At 40.4% G+C, this 25,558-nt stretch overlaps 1 protein-coding gene across 1 annotated transcript in view; it reads left to right on the top strand.

The window, feature by feature from the left end:
* Window positions 1-4,824: 4,824 nt before the first annotated feature.
* Window positions 4,825-25,558, top strand: part of smg1 (SMG1 nonsense mediated mRNA decay associated PI3K related kinase) — a gene marked incomplete at its 5' end in the record, with an annotated part of 89,086 nt that continues 68,352 nt past the window's right edge. The window contains 6 exons of the mRNA XM_083896770.1: window positions 4,825-4,901; window positions 19,520-19,668; window positions 19,968-20,120; window positions 20,999-21,132; window positions 21,560-21,618; window positions 24,991-25,204. Coding sequence (XP_083752896.1) covers window positions 4,825-4,901; window positions 19,520-19,668; window positions 19,968-20,120; window positions 20,999-21,132; window positions 21,560-21,618; window positions 24,991-25,204 — 786 coding nt within the window. The remainder of the gene's footprint in view (window positions 4,902-19,519; window positions 19,669-19,967; window positions 20,121-20,998; window positions 21,133-21,559; window positions 21,619-24,990; window positions 25,205-25,558) is intronic.

Here is a 25,558-nt window from a genome sequence, read left to right as displayed (position 1 = left end):
AGCCATCTGGTCCTGGACTTTTACCAGTTTGTAGTGAGGTTGCAGCTGCCTTAAGTTCGAATATTGTGTGTTGTATTTACCTTTCAATACTAAACTAGAACGTGTCACTTGTTTGTTCAGAATCAGCTGTTTATTACATATTTTTGTGGTTTTCTTCTGCATTAAAGCCACTTGAAGCTCAGCTTAAACTGTCTTTTCCACCGGGGTGAGCTCAATGGTGATTGGACAAATACGGCAAAAATGTCACTTCCGCGGAAGCTCAGCTTCTCTCAGAGTCAATGCAGACGCTGGGCTTCTGCATGATGATTAGAGAAAATGACATGACAACAGAGCCTTTTCTGGCTCTGTGTGGAACAGTTGGTCGTTGCGTTATTTATTTAATAATATAGTCCATTTTCTGAATAATGAATGTACACTGTAAATAAAAACAGTTTACTATCGTGTTTCCTTGTTCCAGTGCCAGAAGTATATTTTAACATAATAATAGTAGCATAGTTAATGGGTTCTTGCACTATTTTACACTACTTATTGTGTCTGTGATACTTTACCGTGAACTTTTTGACAATTGTATAGTCAGTTGACTAACTGTGAAGTATGTGTATTGTGTTGTAAGATTGGTATTACTGCTGTTTGTATGGACCCGAAATCATAATAAAAAAAGAATTTCAAAAAAAATAAAAAAATAAATAGTAGCATAGTAATAGTGTTACTTCGAGAGCTTATAAAGAAATATTTTACTTGGTGGTACTTGGTATAAAGGCTTTGAGAACCACCGGTCTATGTTATATTGGATTGGATTGGATTGTATTGAAGTTGTTATTGATTTACTAATCATATCTCCTGGGCAGGGTCTGCTTCTGTGTTTCAGAGATTGCAGTAAAGATAGTCAAACATGTTATATTATGCAAAGATAAATACATGTATGTGCCTAAAATGACTTTATTTTTTATTTGTTTATTTATGGAAACAGCCTGTGTCACCTGTAGTTTCACCTTTGGTTTCCTGTGGTTGTATTAGCTCAGTTGGATGAGGTGAGGACGATGATAATAATAATAATAATAATAATAATAGCTCAGCAGAGTGTAGCAATATAAAATAGTCTCTCTGTCTGCTCCTTCCTCTTTGTCCCTACTGCTGCCCCCGTCCTCCTCGCCCCCCACGCTCCATTCATACGTTTTTTTTGTTTCTTCTTCTCCATTCACTAAAGGCAGGGATGCAGCAGCAGCAGCTTGAGCCCTCCCACAGGCTACTCCTCCACACAGAGCCCTACGTGATTGGATGCATTGACGTCACAACTGACGCACGCTGGCCTAGAGAGGCCGGCTCCATCAAAGGTCTGTATGCTCAAGCTTGAGCAGGGGTATTATTAGCCAGCAGAGGGAGAGAGATACATGGAGAAAATGACAAGCGATGGAAGGCGGGGGTTGGGATGTGGCTTTTGAATCAACAGCAGCACAACACACTGTCACTCTGAGAATCTCTGGGGAGAACAAAAACAGAGGTGTGAATGCTGCTTACTTCTGGGAATAGTGTTTCTAAACAAACAAGGAAAGATTATTGTGTCCACATGACGTTTTCTGTGTGTACATAAAATCCCTGTGTTTGTTTTCTTTGTGATAAGATTTAAGGTATTAATGCTCCCACATTAATGATCATCATTTTTCTATCACCTCTCACAGTCCCTGATTTTCATCTTCTTCTGGGGCCCACGGTTGGTGTAGTGGTTAGCACTCTTTGCTTTGCAGCAAGAAGACCCGAGTTCCTGGGTTCGAGCCCCGTTTCGAACAACCTTGGGACAAGTGCCTTTCTGCAAGTAGTTTGCATGTTCTCCCTGTGTGTGTGGGGGGGTTTTCTCCGGGTTCTCCGGCTTCCTTCCACAGTCCAAAAACATGCGATATTAGGATTAGGTGAATTGGGCACTCTAAATTGACTGTAGGTGTGAGAGTGTGTGTGAATGGTTGGTTGGCCCTGTGATGGGTGTACCCTGCCTATCGCCCAATGTGGTGGAGGATGAAGCTGTAGATAATGGATGGAGAAAGAGGTTGAACATTGAGGGTTGGAATAATGTGTACTAAAAAATACGGAATAAATAGAATATATGACTATGCAACATGTATAGCTTAGTCCAGTGTTTTTCAACCTTTTTTGAGCCAAGGTCATTTTTTTTTCATTGAAAAAATCACGAGGCACACCACCAATCAAAAATGTTTTTAAAATGATACTCTGTAGCCTATATTAACAATTTAGTCATTCTTATCAAAGTGTCTTGATTATTTATATCCATATTATCTGCATATATTTAATCATTTGTTTTCAAAAAATGTTTTTAGACCAATTAGGTGAAATTGGATAATTTCCCACGGCACACCTGATGATCTCTCACGGCACACTAGTGTGCCACGGCACACTGGTTGAAAAACACTGGCTTAGTCTATATTATAGTAAACATCATCGCTTAACAACAGGGGATGAGCGCTGAATCAAATAAGCTCCAGTGGCTGTGTAGAACTTCATTCTTTTTAAAGCAGCGTCCATCTTGTAAAGTGTATAAAATTCTTCTTTTCTTCAGCAATAATAAATAAAACTAGGTCAGACTCTGGACATATGCCATTGTCTTACAGGATAACATCCCATGATCTGTTCAACTCAGGATGGAGGTGATGGCCAGCATCGTAAGGAGATGATGATTTTAAGAAGGTGACGATATCTAAGATCTGAATACATCCATTAGAGCTGTCATGGTAAAAATGAAATGCCGTAGTATGAACAAGACTCGTCACACGCTGGTGCCCTTAAAGCTTGAGTGAAGTTTGTGTGTATCAAATATATCAAATATGTGGAACGAGTAAGAAGCTGAAAATTGAGACTCATTTTCTGTATCATTGCTCTGTTATTGGTCAAAAATTATTTTGAAAGAAAAGAGGGGAAAAAATGTTAATATGAACGTAAGATTGAAAAGTTTGGACCAAAAGAAGCATGTGAGGATTTAGGAGACAATGTGTAGTGTAATCATGGCACTTCATCGTCGCCAGGGGGCGCCAAATTCCTTGAAAAACGTCTAAGGTTTGATGGTGTCCCATCAGGCAGATTTTTCCCTGACCTTTCACTAAATTAAATTAAATTAAATTAAATCTCAATTCATCAGTTAATGGTGCTATAATAAGGTGTGTTTCTTGATTAATTATCATAAATCCTGTTCTGAATTATCTTCCAAATACACTGGAAGTTTTTCAAAAGTTATAATTGATGAATGGAAAGTGAAACAGTAGACAGACTTTCTGGAGGATACAAGAAAATGGCTGGACAATGCAGCCTTAGGAGTACACAAGCCAGTCCCAAGCCCGGATAAATGCAGAGGGTTGCGTCAGGAAGGGCATAAGGTGTAAAACTTGTGCCAAAACCAAATATGCGAAACGAACCTACGACTTTCATACCAGATGAGTCGAGGCCCGGGTTAACAACGACCGTCATTGGTGCGGATAACCTACAGGGTAACAGTGGAAACTGGGCTACTGTGGGTCAAAGTCGAAGGAGGAGAAGAGGAAAAGCAAGAGTCTGGGACTGAGAGAAGGGACTTTTAATATTGGGACAATGACGGGAAAAGCCAGAGAGTTGGGTGACATGATGCAGAGAAGGAAGGTGGATATACTGTGTGTCCAGGAGACCAGGTGGAAAGGTAGTAAGGCGAGAAGCTGAGGTGCAGGTTGTATTGTATTGTCAGTTGTATTACTATGGTATTGATGGGAAATGGAGTGAAGGTTATTCTCAAGGAGGAGTTTGTTAGGAAAAGAGTGTCAGAAAGACTGAAGAGTCTGAAACTAAAAATTGAAGGTGTGATGCTAAATGTTGTTAGTGTGCCCCAAAGGTGGGATGTGAGTTAGAGGAGAATGACACATTCTGGAGTGAGCTAGAAAAAAGTGAAGCAGAATATCCCCAGAGGTGAGAGAGTGGTAATTGGTGCAGACTTCAATGGACACGTCGGTGCAGGAAATAGAGGTGATGAAGAAGTGATGGGCAGGTTTGGTACCCAGGACAAGAACACAGAGGGACAGATGGTGGTAGACTTTGCAAAAAGGATGGAAATGGCTGCAGTGAATAGGATACGATCAGGAATGAGTTAATCAGAAGAACAGCACATGTTAGATGTTTTGGAGATAAGGTTAGAGAGGCCAGAATGAGATGGTTTGGTCACATACAGAGCTTGAAACTGCCAGGCAGGAGGTTTAGAGGAAGACCAAAGAAAAGGTGTATGGATGTAAAGAGGACATGAAGTTAGCTGGTGTGAGAGAAGAGGATACAGAGAACAGGGTTTGATGTAGGAGGTTGATTCGTCATTCATCAGAGATAACTCCGCCCAATTGAAACCGACTTTTCACCAGTTAAAAAGACAAATATTTCGCTTTTGGATGAAAACTGATTTCTAATATATTTACATGTTAAATATTATGTACATAAGACCCTAAATTACATAGTTGAAGACTTTCGTGGATTTGGGTTTACAGAGGCTTTAAAGGCCTGTAGTAAAGGTAGATTCTGTGAGAGGCAGCATTACGCCATCAGGCGTCAAGTCTGCCGAAAAGCTAAGAGAAGGAGGAAGACAAGCACGTTGTAGTAAGAGTCTACCTCCACGAGGTGGCGGTAATATGACGGCAAGGAGCATGTCACCTATCGTACAATCTGAAAGAAGAAGACCAATACCTTCGGCTAGCGATAACGACGAGTTGCTATCCTATTTGTGAGACTTGACTAAACTTAAGTGAGAAGTGTTCCTCGGCAGAGACACGATAACCGCTATCGGCGGGTCATGCAGCTCTCTAAAAGGGAATGAGCCGCAAAGCCCCGGGGTCTCGGCTCAGCGGCGCCCACAGATTGCAGCCACAGTGGAATGACTGGGAGGCCAGGTTGGTGATGGGCTCAAGGGGAGGCTGCCTACAATCCAGCGGTGACTATGTGGGCCTGTGTCGTGTTGCTTCATCAACGTGTGGTCGATTGTGTCTGTACCATAACACCAAACGCACACTGTTGCTTACATGTACTGTCATTATAGCGTTATGAGTGCGTGTCTCGTCACGGAAATGCCAACGAGCCACGCACTGGCTGATTTTAAAAACCCACCACGCGGAGTCCTTGTGTTAGCTTGGTCTGTGGAGAGAACGCTGGCTGGTTAGCCTGTTGCTAACTTGTTGTTAATGGTCAAGAAGACATGACGCACGACAATAGCGGTATAATGGCGTGGTGTGGACTTCAGTCAGTAAACAAATGTCTCTGTTTGAATAGAATACAAATTAGGAGTGGATTTTGAGTAATATGTGATATGTGGTTTAGGTTAGCCGGTTAGCTTTCTGTTCTGGCTAGCAACAAGCAGCTAGCTTGGAGGAAAGCACCGCCTTATAACGTTATCAACTTCGCTACGAAGTTGTTGCTAGTGTTTGTTGAGCGTTCACACAAGTGTATGCTGTCAGTGCTCAAGTCTTTCTCTGATGATCCATGATCATGTGTGCATTTCTGCAAAAGTGAAACATCACAGTCCAGAGTTAGCATCACGTGTTGGCTTGTTTCTTGACACATGAACAGCAGGTGTAGGGCAAGGGGTGATTTTTAGTGGAGCAGCTACGTTTGGGACAGTTTTTTGTGTGTTGAGATTGATAACTCTCTCATATGTCAGTTGCCTGGCAGGTGACACATTGTACATAAGAGCATCTGTTAAAATATGTCTTCACAACAATCACATTTTGAGTGAAATTGAAGTCTCATAAATGATCGCATTACAGTAATGATTTGAGCCCCAAGCTCATTTTACCCTTAAACCCTCACAGTGGTTTCTTCTTGGGCTGCACTGCAGTGCAAATATAATTAGTACATGATCACAAGCTCAACAATACTCTCATTCAAAATACGTAATTGTTCCAGCTGTTATGTAAAGTTGGTGGTGGCAACCTCATCCACTGAAGAGTACTTCAATTCACATGTGTCAAACTCAAGGCCCGGGGGCCAGATGTGGCCCGCGAGTGATTAATTGGTCTGAAAAATCTGTGTTAAAATAGGTCTATGCTGCTTGAAGGTGTGCTTTGACCATAAACTACATTTCCCACAATGCATGGTGATTGCGTTACCCACAAAGTGACGGTATCCTGCCACTAGATCACAGTATATCATTTTATATGTATCACACGACAAGTGAAAGCTAGCTTTATTGTGGTTGAAGAAATGGACCGTGCTTCAAAATATTGTTTTGATGCCATAATTTGCCTTAACCACTTCTTCCCTCACCCTCTTTTTGGAGTCCCTGCTTGAAAATGACATGCCAAAACTAAATAGAGTAAATCTCTGCAGTGACAAACTCTATGTGAATTATCTTGGCATCAAAATGAAGACAACACTTGTGAGATTCCGCCAGAGGTGTAAGTTTCACTGTAGATGCCACTGTGTCAGAGTAAATGTACATGGAACACAGCATAAATGAAGGATTTTTTTCTCTCGCCGAAAGAAATATTGCATTTTAAAGCAAATATCACCTTTAAAATATTCAGTAGGAGCTTAAAAACACATGGAGGTCATGTACCAACATGTGGACATGAGCTGTTCAAAGTCTGATGCTGCTGTAATGAAGCAGAGTGAAATTACAGAGGTTTTAGTAAAGAGATGTCTGGGCGTCCTCACTTTTGGCACAGCTTGGCACCATCTGTGCCATTTGAGATTTCTTAGGTACCAAATTTTTAAAAACCCATTTAATTTCATTTATATGTCACTACAGGTCTAAAAAGAACTTGTTTAAAAAAAAAAGTATGTTTACTCGCTCTAAATCGATGCTCCCTGTGCGGTGCGTAATAACAACTCTGTGACTCTGCAGTGTCTTCAGTTGCAGCGCCATAGCTCTGGCTTACCTTGGTCAATTAGGGTGATTGACAGCTCGTTTTAAACCTCTAAACTAGAATCAGACCCCGGTGTTCCAAATGTGTGTGAATCACTTCATTAGCGAGTCAAAAGGACATAAATGCATATGACGCATTTGGGCGGACATTCGCCCTTCTCTAATCAGAACGATCTAGTGTTGCTCTGTAATGATCAATCAGACCGGGATTTTTCCCCAAAGCATTCTGGAAAGTGTAGTTCTTCATTAGAAGCAGTTTTGTTCCGGTGGATATAACTTGTTTTGATAAACAGCAATTGATAAAATTTTGCACAATAGGGGACCTTTAAATTGAGAATTGTATGAATCGAGTCGTTGGAATCGAGAATCGATTTTGAATCGTATCGTGACCCTAAGAATCGGAATCGAATCGTGAGCCACCCAAAGATTCACATCCCTGCTAAGGGCTAAGTGGAATCTTGTTAGTGATCTTAAGTTATTAAGATTACTTAGTTATTAAGTGACTTATAAGTCATTTAACTTTAATTTATAATTTTGGTGTTTTCCATGGAACTCATGGCTGTGTGCCACAGACCCCATTTGAGAACCCCTGCTTTAGTGAACCGCTTTATCAGCAGCAACAGGACATAAATTGATAACCATCAAAACAAATATGAAAAAGCTTCTACGAAAACCTTGCATACATGATGCATGAGAAGAGAGGTGCCTTGACTATACTAGGATTTAATTACTACATGATGTGTGCGTGTGTTTCTGTGTTACTCGATGACCGCAACGGTAGCTCAGTGGGAGAGTGCGTCGTCTTTCGAAGGTTGTGGGTTTGATTCCCGGCTCTGCTAGTGCCGATGTGTCCTTGGGCATGACACTTAATCCCACATTGCTCCTGACTGCTGTGCCGGCAGTGTGTGAGTGGGTATGAAAGATGAGTGATAGAAAATGTGTTCAGTTGGTTCCAAATGGTTCAGTTCTAGTGCAATACTAGTGTTACTACTCTAGTGTATACAATTTGAACTATAGGCCTCTGAATTGACGTTATGGTAGTTCAGCCTGTTCGGCTGCTTAATATTGGATATATAGACTATGTTCGAGGCATGTCTTTTTGAAAAACATACTCGTGCCACACCAAACCATGTTTACAACGCTAGGTTGTTCCTGTAAAGGAGGAAGGGCTGGTCGATAATAGAAAAAAACATCATATGATGTAGTGTTTATAGCAGGGGTCTCAAACTGGCGGCCCCCCACTTAATATCATGTATAATAAAAACATGGCCCACGACCTCACCGTCTTTTCAACACCGTTTGTAGTTGAGGCTCAGCTGCCAGCGAGGTAATAGAATATATGTTTGCTAGCATTGTTTTTTATAACCGTCATAATAATAATACATTTGGCCATAATTATCCCATTTTTAAATGTGTCGTATACAACATTCAATTACCTACGTAAAATACGCTTGTTAGGGCCCGAGCCACGAATGGCAGTTGCCGAAACGGCACAAATTTTAATTACAGTTGTCGACATTATCATTTATGTAATTTAAAATAAATGTCTGTTTTTGATATTGATACATTGATTTTGCATCATAAATAGTATTATTAAGTATACGTGTGATATCATGTAATATTGTGAACAGATTTCTTTTTCCCACTTTTTGTTCTTGAGGCTTGCGCCCTCTTGACCACAATAGATGCAGATTGGCCCCCAGGTTAAGTTTGAGACCCCTGGTTTATAGGATGTCATTTGATGTTGATATGTCACAAAATCAAATCAAAAATAATTCTAAGGCTGCGCATCATGGCTTGTAAATAATATCTGGATATGTTTAGACTATATCCCGATATATTTGGTATAATAAAATAAATGTTAAACTGCACACAGGTTGTTTTGTTTTCTTTGAGATGTCTTCTCAAAGGAGAGTGACAATACACTGTAAATACACTCTAAAATGAAATATCTGTTTACGATCTGTATTACATGCGTTCATTTCAGATAATGCCTGGTTTGTGTCTTTGGCTTTGTAAGGTCAAAGGGAATAGAAAGTATTAGGGCTGTAACGATACACAAACTCACGATTCGATTTGTATCACAATTTTTGACCCACGATTCGATACATTCCACGATTTTTTTTAAATTCAAAAACATTTTATTTAAACATTTAATTATATAGCAACTTAATGTAACATTTAATAACATTATTTTGGAACACTGTGAACAGATAAATAAATAAATAACCAAGGATTTCTCTCTATTCTGTAACAAAATAATACTGTTGAAAAATACAAAGTAATGATCAATCAGGTTTATATATATTTTAGCTGAGTTTCTGACCTTTCTGTGGGTATGCAGCATGTCTGTGTTTGTTAAAGTTAGACATGGTTTTATGACGCTTTTGTCGCAGAGTCTGACGCTGCCCCTGTAGCGGGGACATCAGTGAAGAAGAGATTAACGCGATTAAAAAAACACGTTAATGATGACTGTAATTAATAAATCACAATTAAAGCGATAATTTGACACCCCTAATAAAAATAAGTTTGGTAGCACTAACAGCTCATATCATGTGGCTGACTGGAAAAATAACTGGGAGTTAGAAAGGGCGGCTCACGATTCTGCTTCTCACATCGCGACACAGGTTCGTGGCTCTGAGTATCGCGATTTCGATACACACATCGTTACAGCCCTGGAAAGTATCGTTTCATAAATTGCATTTTCTCACACAGAAATGATGATGGGGAGAAAGGGAGTGCATCGAATTACCTCTAATATAAACAATCGCAACAGATTTAGACACATCACATGTATGTATTTAACACTGCAGCTGAACTTTTCACCACAAAATAACTCTAAAACGTACACAGACTGTTTGATGGATTAAAACAAAGTTGACAAAAAACCATTGATTATTGGTTGATATGATACCAAATATATAGTACCTATCCGTAAAGATAGAAATAAATAGAAACAATGGAATTGACTATAAATATGATAAAATTTTGCTACAGCACAAGTAATTAGGTTTAAAAAAGTGTTATTGTTAAATATAATTTTGTTGATTCTCTATATGTTTTAGTCAATAAAAAAAAAGAATATATATGTATATATATATATATATATATATATATATATGTATGTATGTGTGTGTGTGTGTATATATATAAAGTATAAACGCACAAAGAAACTTGTAGTTAGTTATGTGACAAAACATAACATAACAAAAGTCCTGGAGTAATGGCAGGAAGAACACAACGGGCGTCGATGATCCAGGTTCACTAGATCCATGTCAACTAGTAATATCAGCACAATAACTGTTGAGGAATTCAAAGCGACACTGAACATAGGAGCGCAGCTTCGCTGCTGAGACACAAATAGACCGTGGGACGCTGCCGCTGTTGCGGGCAGGTGCGTCTGCATTCATAAAACCAATCAACGATTATAAGACTAAAACATTGAAATATGCTAATAATTCTGATATGTTCATACTCAAAACGGATGGAGCAACCTTAGCTTACCATTTTTAAATGATATGTCTTGTAGTAGAGCTGTGAAAAGCAAACTGTTGCAAAGTTTGCATTCCACTTTTTTACCGTCATCCACTTTTGAAAAATATGTGTCAGGAGGACTGACTGTAGCCTAAAATGAAAAGCTCAAAATTCATGTCTAATTAATGGCAACACTAATCTGTCTGTCGCTCATGAGCCACGGAGCGACAACAACCCACTGGGCTGGACTAAACCAAAATATTGGAAAACAAGGGGGGTGTTCTCTGAGGACAGGCTGTTACCTGTGAAGCACGGGTGCTGTAAAACACCCCTATTAGCATGTGGTAATTTCCTCCCAGTGAAATTCACCATAAAAAAAAAAAAATGTAGTTGACCAATCACAATTTTGGTCGAGCCGGTGTGTCGACCAATTAGTCGACCTGTCGACCAATTAGTCGACCAGTCGACTTTGACTTAACAGCCCTACCGGCGATGATCACCAGGTTGTCGATCGTGGCCTGGGGGATGTTGTCCCATTCCTCCAGCTGTTACATTTTGGGTATGTATCTGATGACTTTTGTTGGCCGTTCTGAGGAACTGGAACCCAGCACTCAGCATGCCAATGGCACGCTCCCTCATGATTTGTGACATCTGTGGCATATTGACAAGTGACAAAAGTCCACATTTTGGTGTGCCCTTTTATTGACCAGACCATAAAGAGTGTCTGTGTACTGGTCACGCATATTTACCACCACTCTGCCATGCTCCATGACTCTTGTGAGTTGAAATACTCAATCTGAGATTGTAGTCAATAGGAGTGGCCAAGTGACACTGGACTACTGGGTTTGAGCAAAACAAATGATTCCAAGTCACATATCGACATAGATATATCGATATTTTGCCCAGCCCTACAAAGCTCTCTTACTTTGTCTGTGAGTGAGCAGTATATATTTGAGGATGTGAGGATAATGAAGAAAATATTCGATTTATATGGCAATTATTGCATTTCAAGCATAAATGCTATTTGAATATTCAACTGGAGTCTTAGTCAAATATTCTTAACTCCACTGCATGAGCTTGCAAAAGTATTGCAAGTTTGCCAGCATGTCAAGAGGCTAAAGCCTTGTTTCTGTATTATTGCGCGTGACTGTGGCGCGGGGTTCTGCAGACTGCGCGCGACCTACAAGCATGCATGGAGGCATTTATGCTCAACGTGTTGGTCGTTGCAGTATTCGCATCAGTGGTAGGGGTGTACAACCAAATTTCGATTAACCATAAACGAAAACTGTCAATTAATTGATAATTAAAATAAATATAGGTTGCAGGAACTTGCAGCCCGAGTGGTGGTGATGATGATCCAAAGGAGTGTGATACTGGTTCACAGGAAATGTTTAATTATGACTATTATGTGTTATTGTAAGACATTTATTAATAATACTTAAACACCAACTATAGAGTCTTACAAAAAGACACTCTTGAAATTAAATAATATACATTTTCTTTTACAGTGGTAGTGCCCCCTCGTCTGCCTCATCTGGTGCAGACAAACGGCCCTTTTATTTCTGCGCACTGCCCCTGCGCTGTTCTCTTCTCCCTCTCCTGCGCCGTTCGTCGCTCTGCGCTTCTTCGTCTCCAAGTGGTCATTTAATATCTAAAGCAGACTGGATAATTTCTCTACGTGTTTTATCCCCACATAAAAATAATGATCTTTATGACGAGGATGGAGTACAGTCGCGATGCAGTGCACTGACTGGGATCACTTCATGAACTGATTCGTCCTTTCTTAGTTCAGTTGAGTTCAGCAGCGAGTGAGGCGGCCGGGAGTGGAACTGTCACGTTATGTTCTGTGAATCACTTGTGAAGTCGTTCGGCGTCACTCACTCAGCAAACGACGCCAGCCAACGTGCGCCAAGCGGGGAGGGACTAGTAAGAAGAACTGTCTGCCGCTCTCACTCACTCCTTGAGGACGTACTGACACAGAGAACTGTCACAGAGGAGGACATGAATCACGTTTACAGCTCACGCTGATTCGCAAACACAGAACTGTCACGTCCTCAACCAAACAGTCGCGGCGGCACGCTGCTGTGTGTCTATTGTAGAAGACCTACAGAAACGGGTGACAATTTGCCGTCCTTTTCTCCAAGCTAATGGCTAATGTTTAGTCAAGCTAAGCCACTTGAAAACAAGTCTGCGCACACACACACACGCGCCCCATTAACAGACTTAGGCACACATAAAGTTATGAGAGGAGACACAGAAGAGAGACTCGCCAATAGCTGCAAGATTTAAAAATAATAACACATGTATATGTGCATACTAGTATTATCCTCTATGTGCCTCTATAATAATACAAATACTCCAAAAAAAAACAATACTTATACCTTTTATTTAAGTATTATTATTTTGTTTTATCATCATCATTATTATCATTATTATAATGCTGTTTTGCAACTGTACTTTTATATCAAAACTTGGGAGGGAGGAGGAGTCTGTCAGGGCAGGCGAGTGTAGTCACTCACTCACTGAACGTACTGACACAGAGAACTGTGGGCTGAGAACGTGAATCTTGTTCGCGCTGTCACTCATTCACTGACCCGCGCAAGTTCTGACAAACTGAACTGTGGCTGATGACATGAATCTTGTTCGCGGACGAACTGACACACTGAGAACTGTGGCTGAGGAGGTGAATCTTGTTCGCGCTGTCACTCACTCACTGACCCGCAAACGTACTACACTCAGGGAGGACGTGAGTCATGTAGCAGGGCACTGGGCTCCTGCTTAGCACTGAACGATTTGGTGAACAACTCTTTTGAGCTAATCATTTTAATGAACATGTTCTAGGGATTCAGTACACTCAAAACTGCCGATCCCATCACTAATGTCAATGTTTTGAGTCTTCTCATAATTTCCAGCAGGCTGTACAATGCAATGCTGCCGTCAGTAGGGTAGTAAAAAAGTTTCTGTTTGCAGTCGACCTCTGTATTAGGAGTCTTGATTTCTGGCAGGCTTTACACTGAGAGGTGTAATGTTGACCTATACTGTTCAAATTCCCACCACTCTTTTTCTTCTTTTCAAATAAATTCTTTAGCAAAGAAGTTCAATAGCTTCCAATTGCTACTCAACCATTTATGCCATATTTAAGCTTCCCCCATAGGACATAAATAGATGGCAGATCAAAGGCAGCGGTAGATTAGTTGCACATCTAAGGCAAAAGTATACACATGCACACAATGGGAGATATCTCAGCATTCCTAAGTGCATTTTCTGAGGAAACTCCCATGTTTATAATTATCGCATCTTCTTTGGCGTTTTTCAGATGATATAAAACATATGAATTGATCTAAAGGTTTGACTTGTTCTCAATGTTCTTGCTATTTAAATTTTTCAGATTATATAGTTTTTAAATATTTTTAGGCAACAAAGAGTTAGCTAGAGAAGAAGAAAGAAATGCATGGGGCCAGTAAGGCTGTTATGGCATCTGGTCTATATGTAATTATGTGAAGCGACAGAAACTTTTTAGAAAACGAGGACTTTGATCTGCAATGGGATGCTTTCAACTTCTGTGTTGAGGAACCACAAAGAGGGAACTGTGGATTATAATCCAGAAGGATTAAAGATCAATGAAAGAATGAGGATGAGATTGCAGGGCAACTTCCATCTGTGTTGAAGATCTTCAAACTGTTATTACGGACTTGAAAATGTGATTGAGAGCTTTAAGCTGTGGCGGGCAGCATTGCACCTCTCAATGTACAGCCTGCCGGAACTTGGCGGAAGAAGAAATGTATGGGCAGACAAGGTGAGAGTACTCTGCATTCCCAACCACATTTTCTGGGGAATACTCATGTTCTAGTTTAAATATGTGGTGCTGAAGTGGTAATTAAGGCTTTCAATTAGACTCAGTAATCGTAATGAAATAGTACTTTCATTTCAGATATTCTAACTTGCATAAAAAGCTTCCGTGTCCACCTCACATTTCTGTGCTTGATGTGGATAGAACCATGTAGCTTCACTGCCAGTGTTTGGTTAAAGCGGACCTCGAGTTGTCCTATCGCAGCAATAGGACCACTCTCAGCAGTGGCTGAACTGCTTGTTTCGAACCTCCAGGGCTTCATAAACGAGGTAATGTCCCAAATACACACCAAAATAACTGTTGATTGGAACTTTCAGTCTAGGTCCGCTTTAATGCGGTCACTCACTGATTTCTTTTGGCTAACTCCAAGCTGGTTTTCTGTTTGTTGCTGCCATTAACAATTCAGGGTCTAGATCCCCCCGTGTGCATCTCCTGATAAAATCTGACAAGCTGTACACTTGAGAGGTTAACCACCACCCTCCACAGTTCAAAGTCCTGAATCACAGGTCTGACTGCTGATTTAAGCCATAATCATCCAAAACGTTCCAAAAATCCGAATTATTTAAATGCATCTATAAAATAAATCTATCTAAAATATATTTATTTTTTCAACATAGTTGGAGAACTAATAGTTTTTCACTACTCACAAAAAGTTAGGGATGTTTGCCTTTTGGATTCAATTTCAGACTGCACCTAAAATGCACTATAACCTTTACAGGTGAACTTAAGTTAACCTTCTCTAAACTTTTGAATGCTCATGTCCAATTGTTCAATGTTTCAGTACTTATTGAATAACATGCTGTTCTGTAACAAGTCTGATGTAGTGGTTCAATTGTTATTGTAATACCATTTGTATTCAAACAGTCGTCTTCATCTTGATGTTCAAATTTTGACATCATGAGACCAAGACTTTAAAATTGATCAAGCTATTGAGACGTTGAGATTTTTTGTTGTGGTATTGCCACCACTGTTGTAAGCACTTGTCTGAGATAGAGAAATGACCATTGCATCCTTCTACTTAAATACCCTGCTTTCATGGTAGAATATCACTGTAGCATGAACTTTTCATAGGGATATTCTTGTTGAATTTCACTAACCTTTTGTGTGGAGTGTATTTAGTTAGTGATTTATTTTCCAGTCAGTTTGTTTTGTATTGCACCAGTATTGTTAGTTTTGTGATGATGTATGGAGAGAATTGTGTTCCTTTATTATTCAATCAAATAGAATAGATTTGAAACCAAAATAGAGATTAGAATGTCATGACATTTGCTCAGATTCTTGATGCATTTGTTTATGGAATGATTTGTTTTGCTCAAACCCAGAAGTCCAGTGTCACTTGGCCACTCCTATTGACTAAAATCTCAGATTGAGTATTTCAACTCACAAGAGTCATGGAGCATGACAGAGTGGTGGTCAATATCCGTGACCAGTACACAGACACTCCTTATGGTCTGATCAATACAAGGGCACACCAAAATGTGGACTTTGTCAATATGCCACAGATGTCACAAATCATAAGGGAGCGTGCCATTGGCATGCTGAGTGCTGGGTTGAGCGTTACAGCTGTGGCAACACAACTGAATGACGCCGTATTCACCAGACATGTCACCTATCGAACACCTTTGTGATGTTCTGGATAGGCATGTCTGCCAGCGGTTTCCAGTTCCCCACAACGGCCGCCAACTTCAGGTGGCTCTGCAGGAGGAATAGGAAAACATCCTCCAGGCCACGATCGACAACCTGGTGATGTCCATGCGTTGCCGGTGTACCGCTCTGTGTGAGGCTAATGGTGGACACGCATTAAGTTTGTGAACTTGGTTCATCGACCCCCATTGTGTTCTTCCTGACATTACTCCAGGACTTTTGTTTTGAAATTGATCCTAATGCTCGCAAATTAAAGCCACTTTATTGATAATTTTTAGTTATTTTTGGATAGTTACTCTGTTTTTTCACATAACAAAAGTTTTTCGTTGTGAGTTATATTTTTGTTGAGTGTATAAAATTTTTTTGTATTATTATTTTAGAGTTTATTTCTTTATTCTTTCTTGTATTTGTGTTTGGTATACAATAAATAAAGGATACTCAAATGTCTATCCTCCTCCTGGCCCTCATCGTCCTCCACTACAGGAAAAAATGTAACGCAGTTCAAAACTCCTCAACACAATTCAGTTTTTATTCTTTATTCACTGATGAACAGCGGAGAGGACAGACTCTTCTCTTCTCCCTGATTAGGGCTGCAACTAATGACTATTATGGCATTGATTATTGAAACAATTAGTCTAATTGGATAATAAATCACAGTTGCTCAGGCTCTCTTAGCTACCAGCGTTTGAGTTTACCTTGACATCGTTTTTCTTTTCGGCATGTGTTAACTTGCAAGAAACTTCTTAATTCTTGAGTTCTTCAAACTATTTGATCAACACTGCTGTTTAGGATATCTCTGCAAAAGATATATAAAAATGCTTAATTACAATGGAAAGTAATGGACGTGTGTTCTGGATGATCAGTCACCAACTCCCTATTCTGGTCTGAAGTGGGTGAGTGGTTTTTGTGCAATTTTATTTCTTGCAAGAAAGAGAGAAGGTCAACAGTGCAGAGTCTGTGAGGTTATCTGGTGAGCATGAGAACAGAGGCAGCTGTAATAGTAGAGAAACAAGGCCGGGAAGTATCAGGAGAAAACACAGGATGGCATAGTTAAAGAATGCTGGACCAGTTGCACACACATTTTCTCACATCTTTTGTATTGAAAATTTAAATCCAAGGACTGGCAAAGTGCTGATAAAAGATAAAACGAGTACATTTCCCTGTAAACCAAGAAATCATATTAAAGTAATAACCTTTCTGATAATAAGTAGAAATTATTAGTGCATTTGCCATGAATTTTGTTCACATCTTTCTGTACTCTACAGTCACTGTTCCACATTCTACAGCTTTATCCTCAACATGAGGGTTGTGGAGGGTACTGGTACCGATCCCAGTTGACATTGGATGAAAGGCAGGGTACACCCAGGACAGCTCGTCCAAATCTGCATGTTTTGGACAGTGGGAGAAAACCGGAGAACCCAAAGAAACCCACACATGTGGAGAACATGCAAACTCCATGCAGAAAGGCCCCCTTGTTCCCCAGGTCTTCTTGCTGCAAAGTCAAGAGTTCTATATATGAATTAAGCTCTGCCAATTGTACACATGATTTTTTTCCTTGGATCATCCAGAATGAAACGCTCCCATATCTTTTTATATTTTCGGATGAGAGGGTATTATATTTGCAGCAGCCATGTCACTCTGATGTTTACTTGCCCTCTCCCACTGTTCACTGCATGTGCGACTCCCAGCAGAGATGGGTAGAAAGCGAGACGTCTCACTCCAGCTAAAAAAAAGTTCTGGTTTACAGCTTAAAAAAGCTGCATGATGATGTAATGTGCAATTGCCTTTTTTGCCACTAATTTAACATTATTATGAGACTTATCAGCTGCCCTACTCCTGATTAGATGGAGTTGTGGAATACAGGATAAAATTCTCCAAAATGTATTGCCTGGGACTGAGAAATGTATAGGGCTCTTTGTTGTTTACAAATATTGCGGATGCGTGCACAGCCTGGTTGCAGAAGGGCTCAGCGTTTAAGGAGCAGTGTTGTCGTGAATTTTCTAGCTAGGTTTATAGTCGCCGTAGTGTGGTTTATACTCGCCACAGTGTGCCGGGCACGTGCCAAAAAAGACGTCATATGCTGTGTTTCGCCAGTGGTGTGAGCTCCAAAAAGTGTTGCAGCGCTAGGACGTGCACCTCTGTCAGCTACGGCGTGCGGCAACTCTTCATTTTCAATGGAACACTGTCCGAGCTGCTCCGCTTGTACATGCATTTGTATGGCTCTTCTGTCCGAGAGCACTGACAGACACATGGCCTTAAATTCATGGAAGGACATTGTTACCACGTTACAAAAAGACGATGGATTTTACCATAGGACGTGAAAAAAAAAGAGGGATTGCTTTGTGAAGGGCAAAAGATGAGATTTTCCCATGGAAAGAGTGGTGACCCAGGGGGAAAAGCCCTCCCCGTGATTCCTGTGGAGCTGGGATGTCCCAATACGTGAAAAATTATGCAACGAACAACGCGCCAGACAGTATAAACCTGGGACTAGCTGATTTTCTTGTCAGTCCAACAAATGTACCAGCTTGCTTTTCAACATGTTTTTATCATACTGTTCTGTGTACTGACTTCTATGGCTTATGGTTACCCTCAAAGGGCCAGATGTAACTGTCATACAGAATAAATGTAACTAAATGTAACCAAATATAATGTAAACTGAAGGTAACTACTCCGTAACATATTGCTAAATAACTTTCTGTATTTATTACTTGTTCAAATAACAAATATTATGCATCATAGATGCAACCTGGTCCATGATGGTGTTTCTTGACAAACTAACTTTTAAGAGTCTGTATCTGGTCAGGTCAGACCTGCTCACACACCTTCAGAATGCACTGCTTCAAAATCACACCCTCAGAAAAAGACTTTGAAGCACGGTCCATTTCTTCAGCCACAATAAAGCTTGCTTTCACTGCTGCATCATTTTTGGTTGTGGCTTTTGTGAACACATTCTGCTGCGATCACAGTCTCAATCTCAATTTCACTCATCGCGTGATGCATATACAATGATGCACTGTGATCTAGTGGCGGGATACCGTCACTTTGCGGGCAACGCAATCACCATGCATTGTGGAAAATGTAGTTTATGGTCAAAGCACGCCTTAAAGCGACCTATTTTAACACAGATTTTTAAGACCAATTAATCACTCGCAGGCCATATAAAATGCTGTGGTGGGCCACATCTGGCCCCTGGGCCTTGAGTTTGACACGTGGTTTAGAGGAACACTTCACCGATTTGCATTTAGCTTTGTATTACTAGAACAGAGGTAGTATTTTTGAAAAAGTGTGCTTCCCAAACTCAGTTTCTCCTGAGTCGAGAAATATCTTCAATCTTTTTTTTATGTGCACACCTGTGGGACACTTGGTCCGAGGCTTGAAACTGCAATGCTTATTCCACAAGTTTCAAAAACTACCCCTAATCTCTTAATACAAAGCTAAATGCAAATCAGTGATGTATTCCTTTAAGTGGGTGACTTGAACTGTGACACATGCAAAGAGCATCGAGGCCAGCTTTAGTCCCACTCTGGTGCGACATAATGGTGAAGCAAAAAAAATTCACTTTCATCAGCTTTAACTTTAATTGAGAATAGATTCTGAGTTTTAAAAAAAATAATTAACCAAACGATTCATTATATGACTAATAAGATGTTAATCAAAAGTGTGTTTGTGTTTTTTTTCAGCGTTGACAGTGTGTCATCCAGCCAGGACGGAGTGAAGTCCAGAACGTTTGGTTCAGGAGCGCTGTATGACGTGTTACCTTCCAGCTGCTCTGAACAGCCAGCAGTGGCCAGTGATGCCAACGCTGCTGCAGATCAACACCAGGAAGAGGGTGAGGCATTTGCTAATACAACATAATACAATTCATTATTTGTATTGATGTTTTGTCAGTGTGACTTGAGTATGTGAAAGTGACTCAGATGAGACCAGCCCATCACATGATACAGTACACTGGAAAAGAAATAAGACAGACATGTATCTGCCAGGGCTTTCAAAAGCTATGTTGATAATCTGCTCCACCAACTTTGTCATTTCTGGCACACCCCTTCTAATCATTTTCAAAAAACAGAACCCGCAGAAAATGTTCCACTGAGCTCACATGTCTTGTGTTGTGTGATTTGTATCCCTCAGGTGGATATGAAGCTGGTCAAGGTGTCTGTGATACTGCTTTTGGTTGGAAGTCGCTGGTGCAAGAGTTGAGGCCCAATGACGTGACAACAGATTTGACTCCATTTCAGCATGGAAACCGTGCTTTAGCTTCAAAGGACATGAGGAAATCACAGGGTAAACTCGCAACTTTTCAGTTGTCTAACATGTTACAGCATGAGCAGTAGTAGTCACTCAGCACAGGATATGTTCATAGGATTTAGCTGGAAAATTAAACAAAAGTTTTTTTAGCGTAATGCCCTCAATTTTGCGCATCAGTGTCAATACCGTGCTGATTTCTTTGCTGTAACATATCGTGTTCTTGGCTACCGTGATCTAATCATGCCAGTGTAACCGAGCATCCGGGGGTCGCCTGGACTGATCGTGATATCAATAACCAAACATCAATAAAAGGGACGAGACACAAGTTAGCCAGTTCAGGGAGCCACCGCTTTCCACTCATACTTATTATTATCAGCGTAGAACAAGAAAAACGGAAGTTCGTCAACATTATGTCATTTCAGAGAGACGAGAGAATAGTCTGTTACAAATAACAATAAACGCATGCGTAGTATCGCATCATATTTCATACCACACATTTCTCATGCTGAGAAGTGATAAAACTTTACCGCACCTTCCATGAAGGCACAGGAGTGAGCATGAATGGTGTCAATGCATGCACAGCTTTCGAGTGAAAGAGCAGTCAGGTCATCACCTCAATTATATCACTTATTTTTTTGATAATAAAGTTTAAGTTTGAAGTGTACAGAGCACACAACACCATTCATGAGATAAAAAGCACACACGCACACAAACAGACAACAGCCAATGACCAATGCTATTTAAGGGGACAAGGGGGTTCTTGACATATCGCCCCCCCTCAGAGCCGTGACCAATTCGTTAATTGAGAAAATAATTGACATATTAATCAAATATGAGATGAATTGTTAATTTCAGCCCTATATAGAGAGTCAGATCAGTGGTTTGAGAGTCTTGGTTTGTTGTTGTTGTTGCAGATAGAGGGGCTCACTCGGAGGAGTCCCGGCTGGCCAACCTCCTGCGCCGGGTCTCCAGGGAGGATGACCGGGACCGAAGGCTGGTCACTCTCAAACAGCTGAAGGAGTTCATCAGCCATGGAGAGAGTAAAGTGGTCAGTCACTTCCTGGTGACATTAGATGCTGGTGGTGTTTGAACTCCCAAGCTACATAATTGTCTTGTTAGATGGTTTGTTATTTAAGTGCAACTTAAACCCTAAACCGCCTTTTCAGGTGTAAACCAGTGTATACCGGTATCTATCTAGTTATTTGCTGATATGTATTGTCTTGTCTCACTGAGCACCTCACACGGCTGCAATTCAGTATAAGATTTCAGTACCAGACCACGCCTCCTGCACTAGTTTCTTGTAAAGAACCAAATTGTAATGGATGAACCAAAATATGTTATAATAATGTCAAGTGTATGTATCACAAGTTACCCTGTGGTTCCCACTTATCCTACAGTGTTCACCCAGTGCAATCATCTTTCTTTCATTTGAAATTTCAGCCAAACTCATCACTGTCCCTCTTTATCTTGCACAGACCCTGGTCAAACAGCTGGACACCATCCTCAGCATCTTGAATGACATTTTGAACGAGAGGTAAGAAGAAGCTCTGTGTTCTATGCTCACAGATTTGTGCTACACTCGTATTATTATATCATAATATCATTCTGGATATGACTAGTTTAAATCTGAGTGCATATGTCAATATTTACAAAGATTCTGCTCCAGAGAAATGAAAGCACTACCAGCTCAGTTTTAGTTTGAAAACTCTGAGGCTTCATTTGACCACTGGAAATGGAAAAAATCCTGGTTCTTATCAACCACAACTCAACTATCAGCTTAACACAATAACCTTGTCATTGGTCTAATAAAATAAATACCTTTTATTACTTAACCATTCATGTTTCTCACTCGTACTATTTTCTTAAAGTAAGTATACCACAAGATTTGTAGTTGTCGTATGTCGCAGTTTACTTAAAATACCAACCTTAAATCCTCCCATAGATGCAGATTGTTTTTATCTAAAAATTATCTAAAAGGCTTGGGAAACTGAGAGTGGTCAGCAGAAAATATACATTTTAAAGCTCCTATAGAGTGGTCCTATTGCACGTTATGGAGGTTTACTTACATACATTAACCACTTCTTCCCTCACCCTCTTTTTGGAGTCCGTGCTCGAAAATGACATGTCCAAACTAAATAGAGTAAATCTCTGCAGTTACAAGCTCTATGTGGATTATCATGGTATCAAAATAAAGATAACACTTGTGAGATTCCACCAGAGGTGTAAGTTTCTGTAGATGCCACTGTGTCAGAGTAAATGTACATGGAACACAGCATAACTGAAGGATTTTTTCTCACAGTTTGGCACCATCTGTGCCATTTGAGATTTCTTAGGTACCAAATTATCAAAAGCCCATTTAATTTTATCTATGTCAGTACAGGTCTAAAAAGAACTTGGTTTGGGAAAAAAAAAGTATGATAACTCGCTGTAAATCGATGCTCCCTGTGCGGTGCGTAATAACAATGTGACTCTGCACCATCTTCAGTTACGCAGCGCCATAGCTCTGGCTTACCTTGGTCAATTAGGGTGATTGACAGCTCGTTTTAGACCTCTAAACCGGTATAATCAGGCTCCAAATGCGCCTGAATCGCTTCATTAGCGAGTCTAAAGGACATAAATGCATATGGCGCATTTGTGCGGACATTCACCCTTCTCTAATCAGAACGATCTATGGTCGCTCTGTAATGGTCAATCAGACCGGGATTTGTTCCCAAAGCATGCTGGAAAGTGTAGTTCTTCATTAGAAGTGGTTTTGTTCCGGTGCAAATAACAACATTTCTGCTTGTATTTCTTGAAAGTCAGTTGTTGTTTTGCTCTTATTTTGGGGCTCGATCCGTGAATCTTGGTCGTAGAGTGATAAAAATGGTACCGCTGGAATCTGTGGATTCTCCTCTGTCCAGTCGACACATGTATTTTTGTTTACATAATCACCCTGACACTCTGGTCCCGCTTTTCAATGTGTGCGCTGTAATGTTTTGTTTCGCTCCTGCTGGTTTGATCTGTCGGTGTGTTAACTGTGTTTGGTGAACATAAGAATGGTTTATATGAGCTTTTAGCTTTTTTAAATTTAAAAGAACAGCCAGAAATACATTAGTAATGAGCAAAAAAATAATAATTATAATAATGATAGCAATTGAAAACAAAAAATAACCAATCTACTTGCACTGCTGAACAACTTTTTTTTTTATTAACAAATTTACAACATGCAAAACACACTAATAGCCTCCGTTATCTCTTGATGTCTGCGGGACGTGGTGTGATATGGGATGGCATTATGAAGAGTGTCTTTAATAGAGGACTGTGTTGCGGTGGCGCTGACTGACGAACTTTATCTCCTGGTCATAGACCACTTTTTGACTGAACTTTAAGTGATTGAATAAGTTGGTCGTGTTGCCTTGAGGAGCAGACACGACAGCGTGAGAAACGTTGCAAACAATTTCCTTTTGCTCAACGTCCATGAAATTGAAGCCAAAGTGTTTCCAGGTAACTGTTATTGTCCTACCTTTCTTCTCAATCAAAGGCTGCCTTTCTGCCATGTTTTCAATCGCTCACTCCTATTGATCCATACACGTCACTCGCTTGCTGCAGCTGCACGTAACATGGGTGCATTCAAGGTGTTTTTATAGCATAGGAATTTACATACACGATGCGCGGCGCATTAATCATTTTTCTTCGATTATAATGTTTTTATGATCATGAGAAGCCAAAATCGAAATCACGAATAACATTCAATTAATTGTCCAGCCCTAGTTTAGACCCCTCTCAAATTTTGCCTTTGAGGCTTTCAGGGGGTCTCGAGTGGTTACACAGTGGTTAAAACTGAAATAAAAAAAAGGCGACATACAAGTAGTTATGTCTCCTTGTATTAGTTTGTCCACCTGTTATTGACTCAATACGCAAATATAGATATTTGAATGGTTCGAACCTATGGGTTTTTTAGAGGGAATATTCGAACTTCATTTTTGGAACAATTTTGACAGCCCAAATGGAAATGCAAAAAAATACATATTGGAACAAACTGAACCATTCCACTCTATAGAAAATCACCACTCACTTTGCCATGTGCGCCACCATCACTGGGTAAAAACCTGGAGGCAAAAGTATTAAGCTTGTCCCTGGCAATGGCAGAGTCTGCAGTGAAGCAGCAGTGGGCATTGACTACTTGTCATTACAGGTAAACAATAAAAATAAAAATAATCACTGAATTATAAGTATACTTAAAACATCACTTAAATATATAATATTGTATGGTTTCATATCATGTAAAGTTTCTGTTGTGACCTGACTTGAGGCAGTAAGGTAACTATGGAACTTCGAGCCCTGTCCGTGGTGCTCAAAGGCTGGTTTGTAGGATGAGTGTGTGTGGCCAGTCACCTGTAACGTAAGCCTACATGTTGACAACTGCAGTTCTCTCGAGTGCCTCTGCGTGTCCACACTTGTGTGTGCTTGAGTGTGAATGAGCTTGCGCTTATGTTTAGGATGGGGGTGGGGGGCACAACACAAGCTCTACACAAACGAAGATGGTATCTCACTCAGTCAAGATCCTGCACTCTGGTGGACACTTAACGAGCCCAGGCTCAAAAACCTGGGCCGTCTAGCGACCCCTCCGTGCCAGTGGAGAGTTATGCTTTTTTCCCGCCTTTTTTGGCCCCTCATTTTTATTATCACTGCTTTGATGGTCAATAATGGAAATTACAGCTGTGTTTTTGAGCCTAAAATGAAGTAGTACACTGTAGAATATTTCCCCCCTGAATATTTTGCTGTTGTTGCTGCTGTAAATTTTTTTTTTACAAAAATCTGTCACATGGACCTTGACAATCAACTCTCAAAATGTTGTGTAATTCCCGTCCCTACTGCAGCAATAGTGACTAACCCCTGCTCTCTCCTCTGTGTTTCATATGTGCAGCAGTAAGCTACTCTGGGAGTTGCGTCAGGATGCAGCAGCTTGCCTGGGTATCCTTTGCACGGTACTCGGCTACGAGGCTGAGCGCATCTTCAAGTGGCTTTTTCTCAAGTTCACTTCAAGTAGCCGTGATGAGGTGAAGCTGTTGTACCTGATGGCAGCACAGCGCGCTCTGGAGACTGCTGGAGAGAGGAAGGCCTTCTCTCATGTCATGCAGGTAACCACTCTTTCCATTCAGGACCTGGCGGAAAGGCGAAAGGCAGTCCAACCAAATATTAGTGCATTGTAGTTCCTCCTCAACATGGACGGAGTCATCATGAAACTGCAGTAAAACTTTGTTTTACTTGCGACACAAACTAGTGATTTGTAAAGCAGTTGTTTACAGTGTAACTGAATCATTAGAATCAGTTAATTTAAAAGTAGTGGTGGGCATAGATTAATTTTTTAAATCTAGATTAATCTCACTGTAATCTTGAAATTAATCTAGATCTAAAATGGCTAGGTTTCGAGGTATATGACGGTATTTTTTTTTTCATGCATAATCAGGTGTTCACAGTATTTTCTACTTGTT

Source organism: Microchirus variegatus (assembly GCF_963457635.1).
Source record: "Microchirus variegatus genome assembly, chromosome: 10".
Lineage (NCBI taxonomy): Eukaryota > Metazoa > Chordata > Actinopteri > Pleuronectiformes > Soleidae > Microchirus > Microchirus variegatus.
This window is presented reverse-complemented; position numbering and strand designations above follow the sequence as displayed.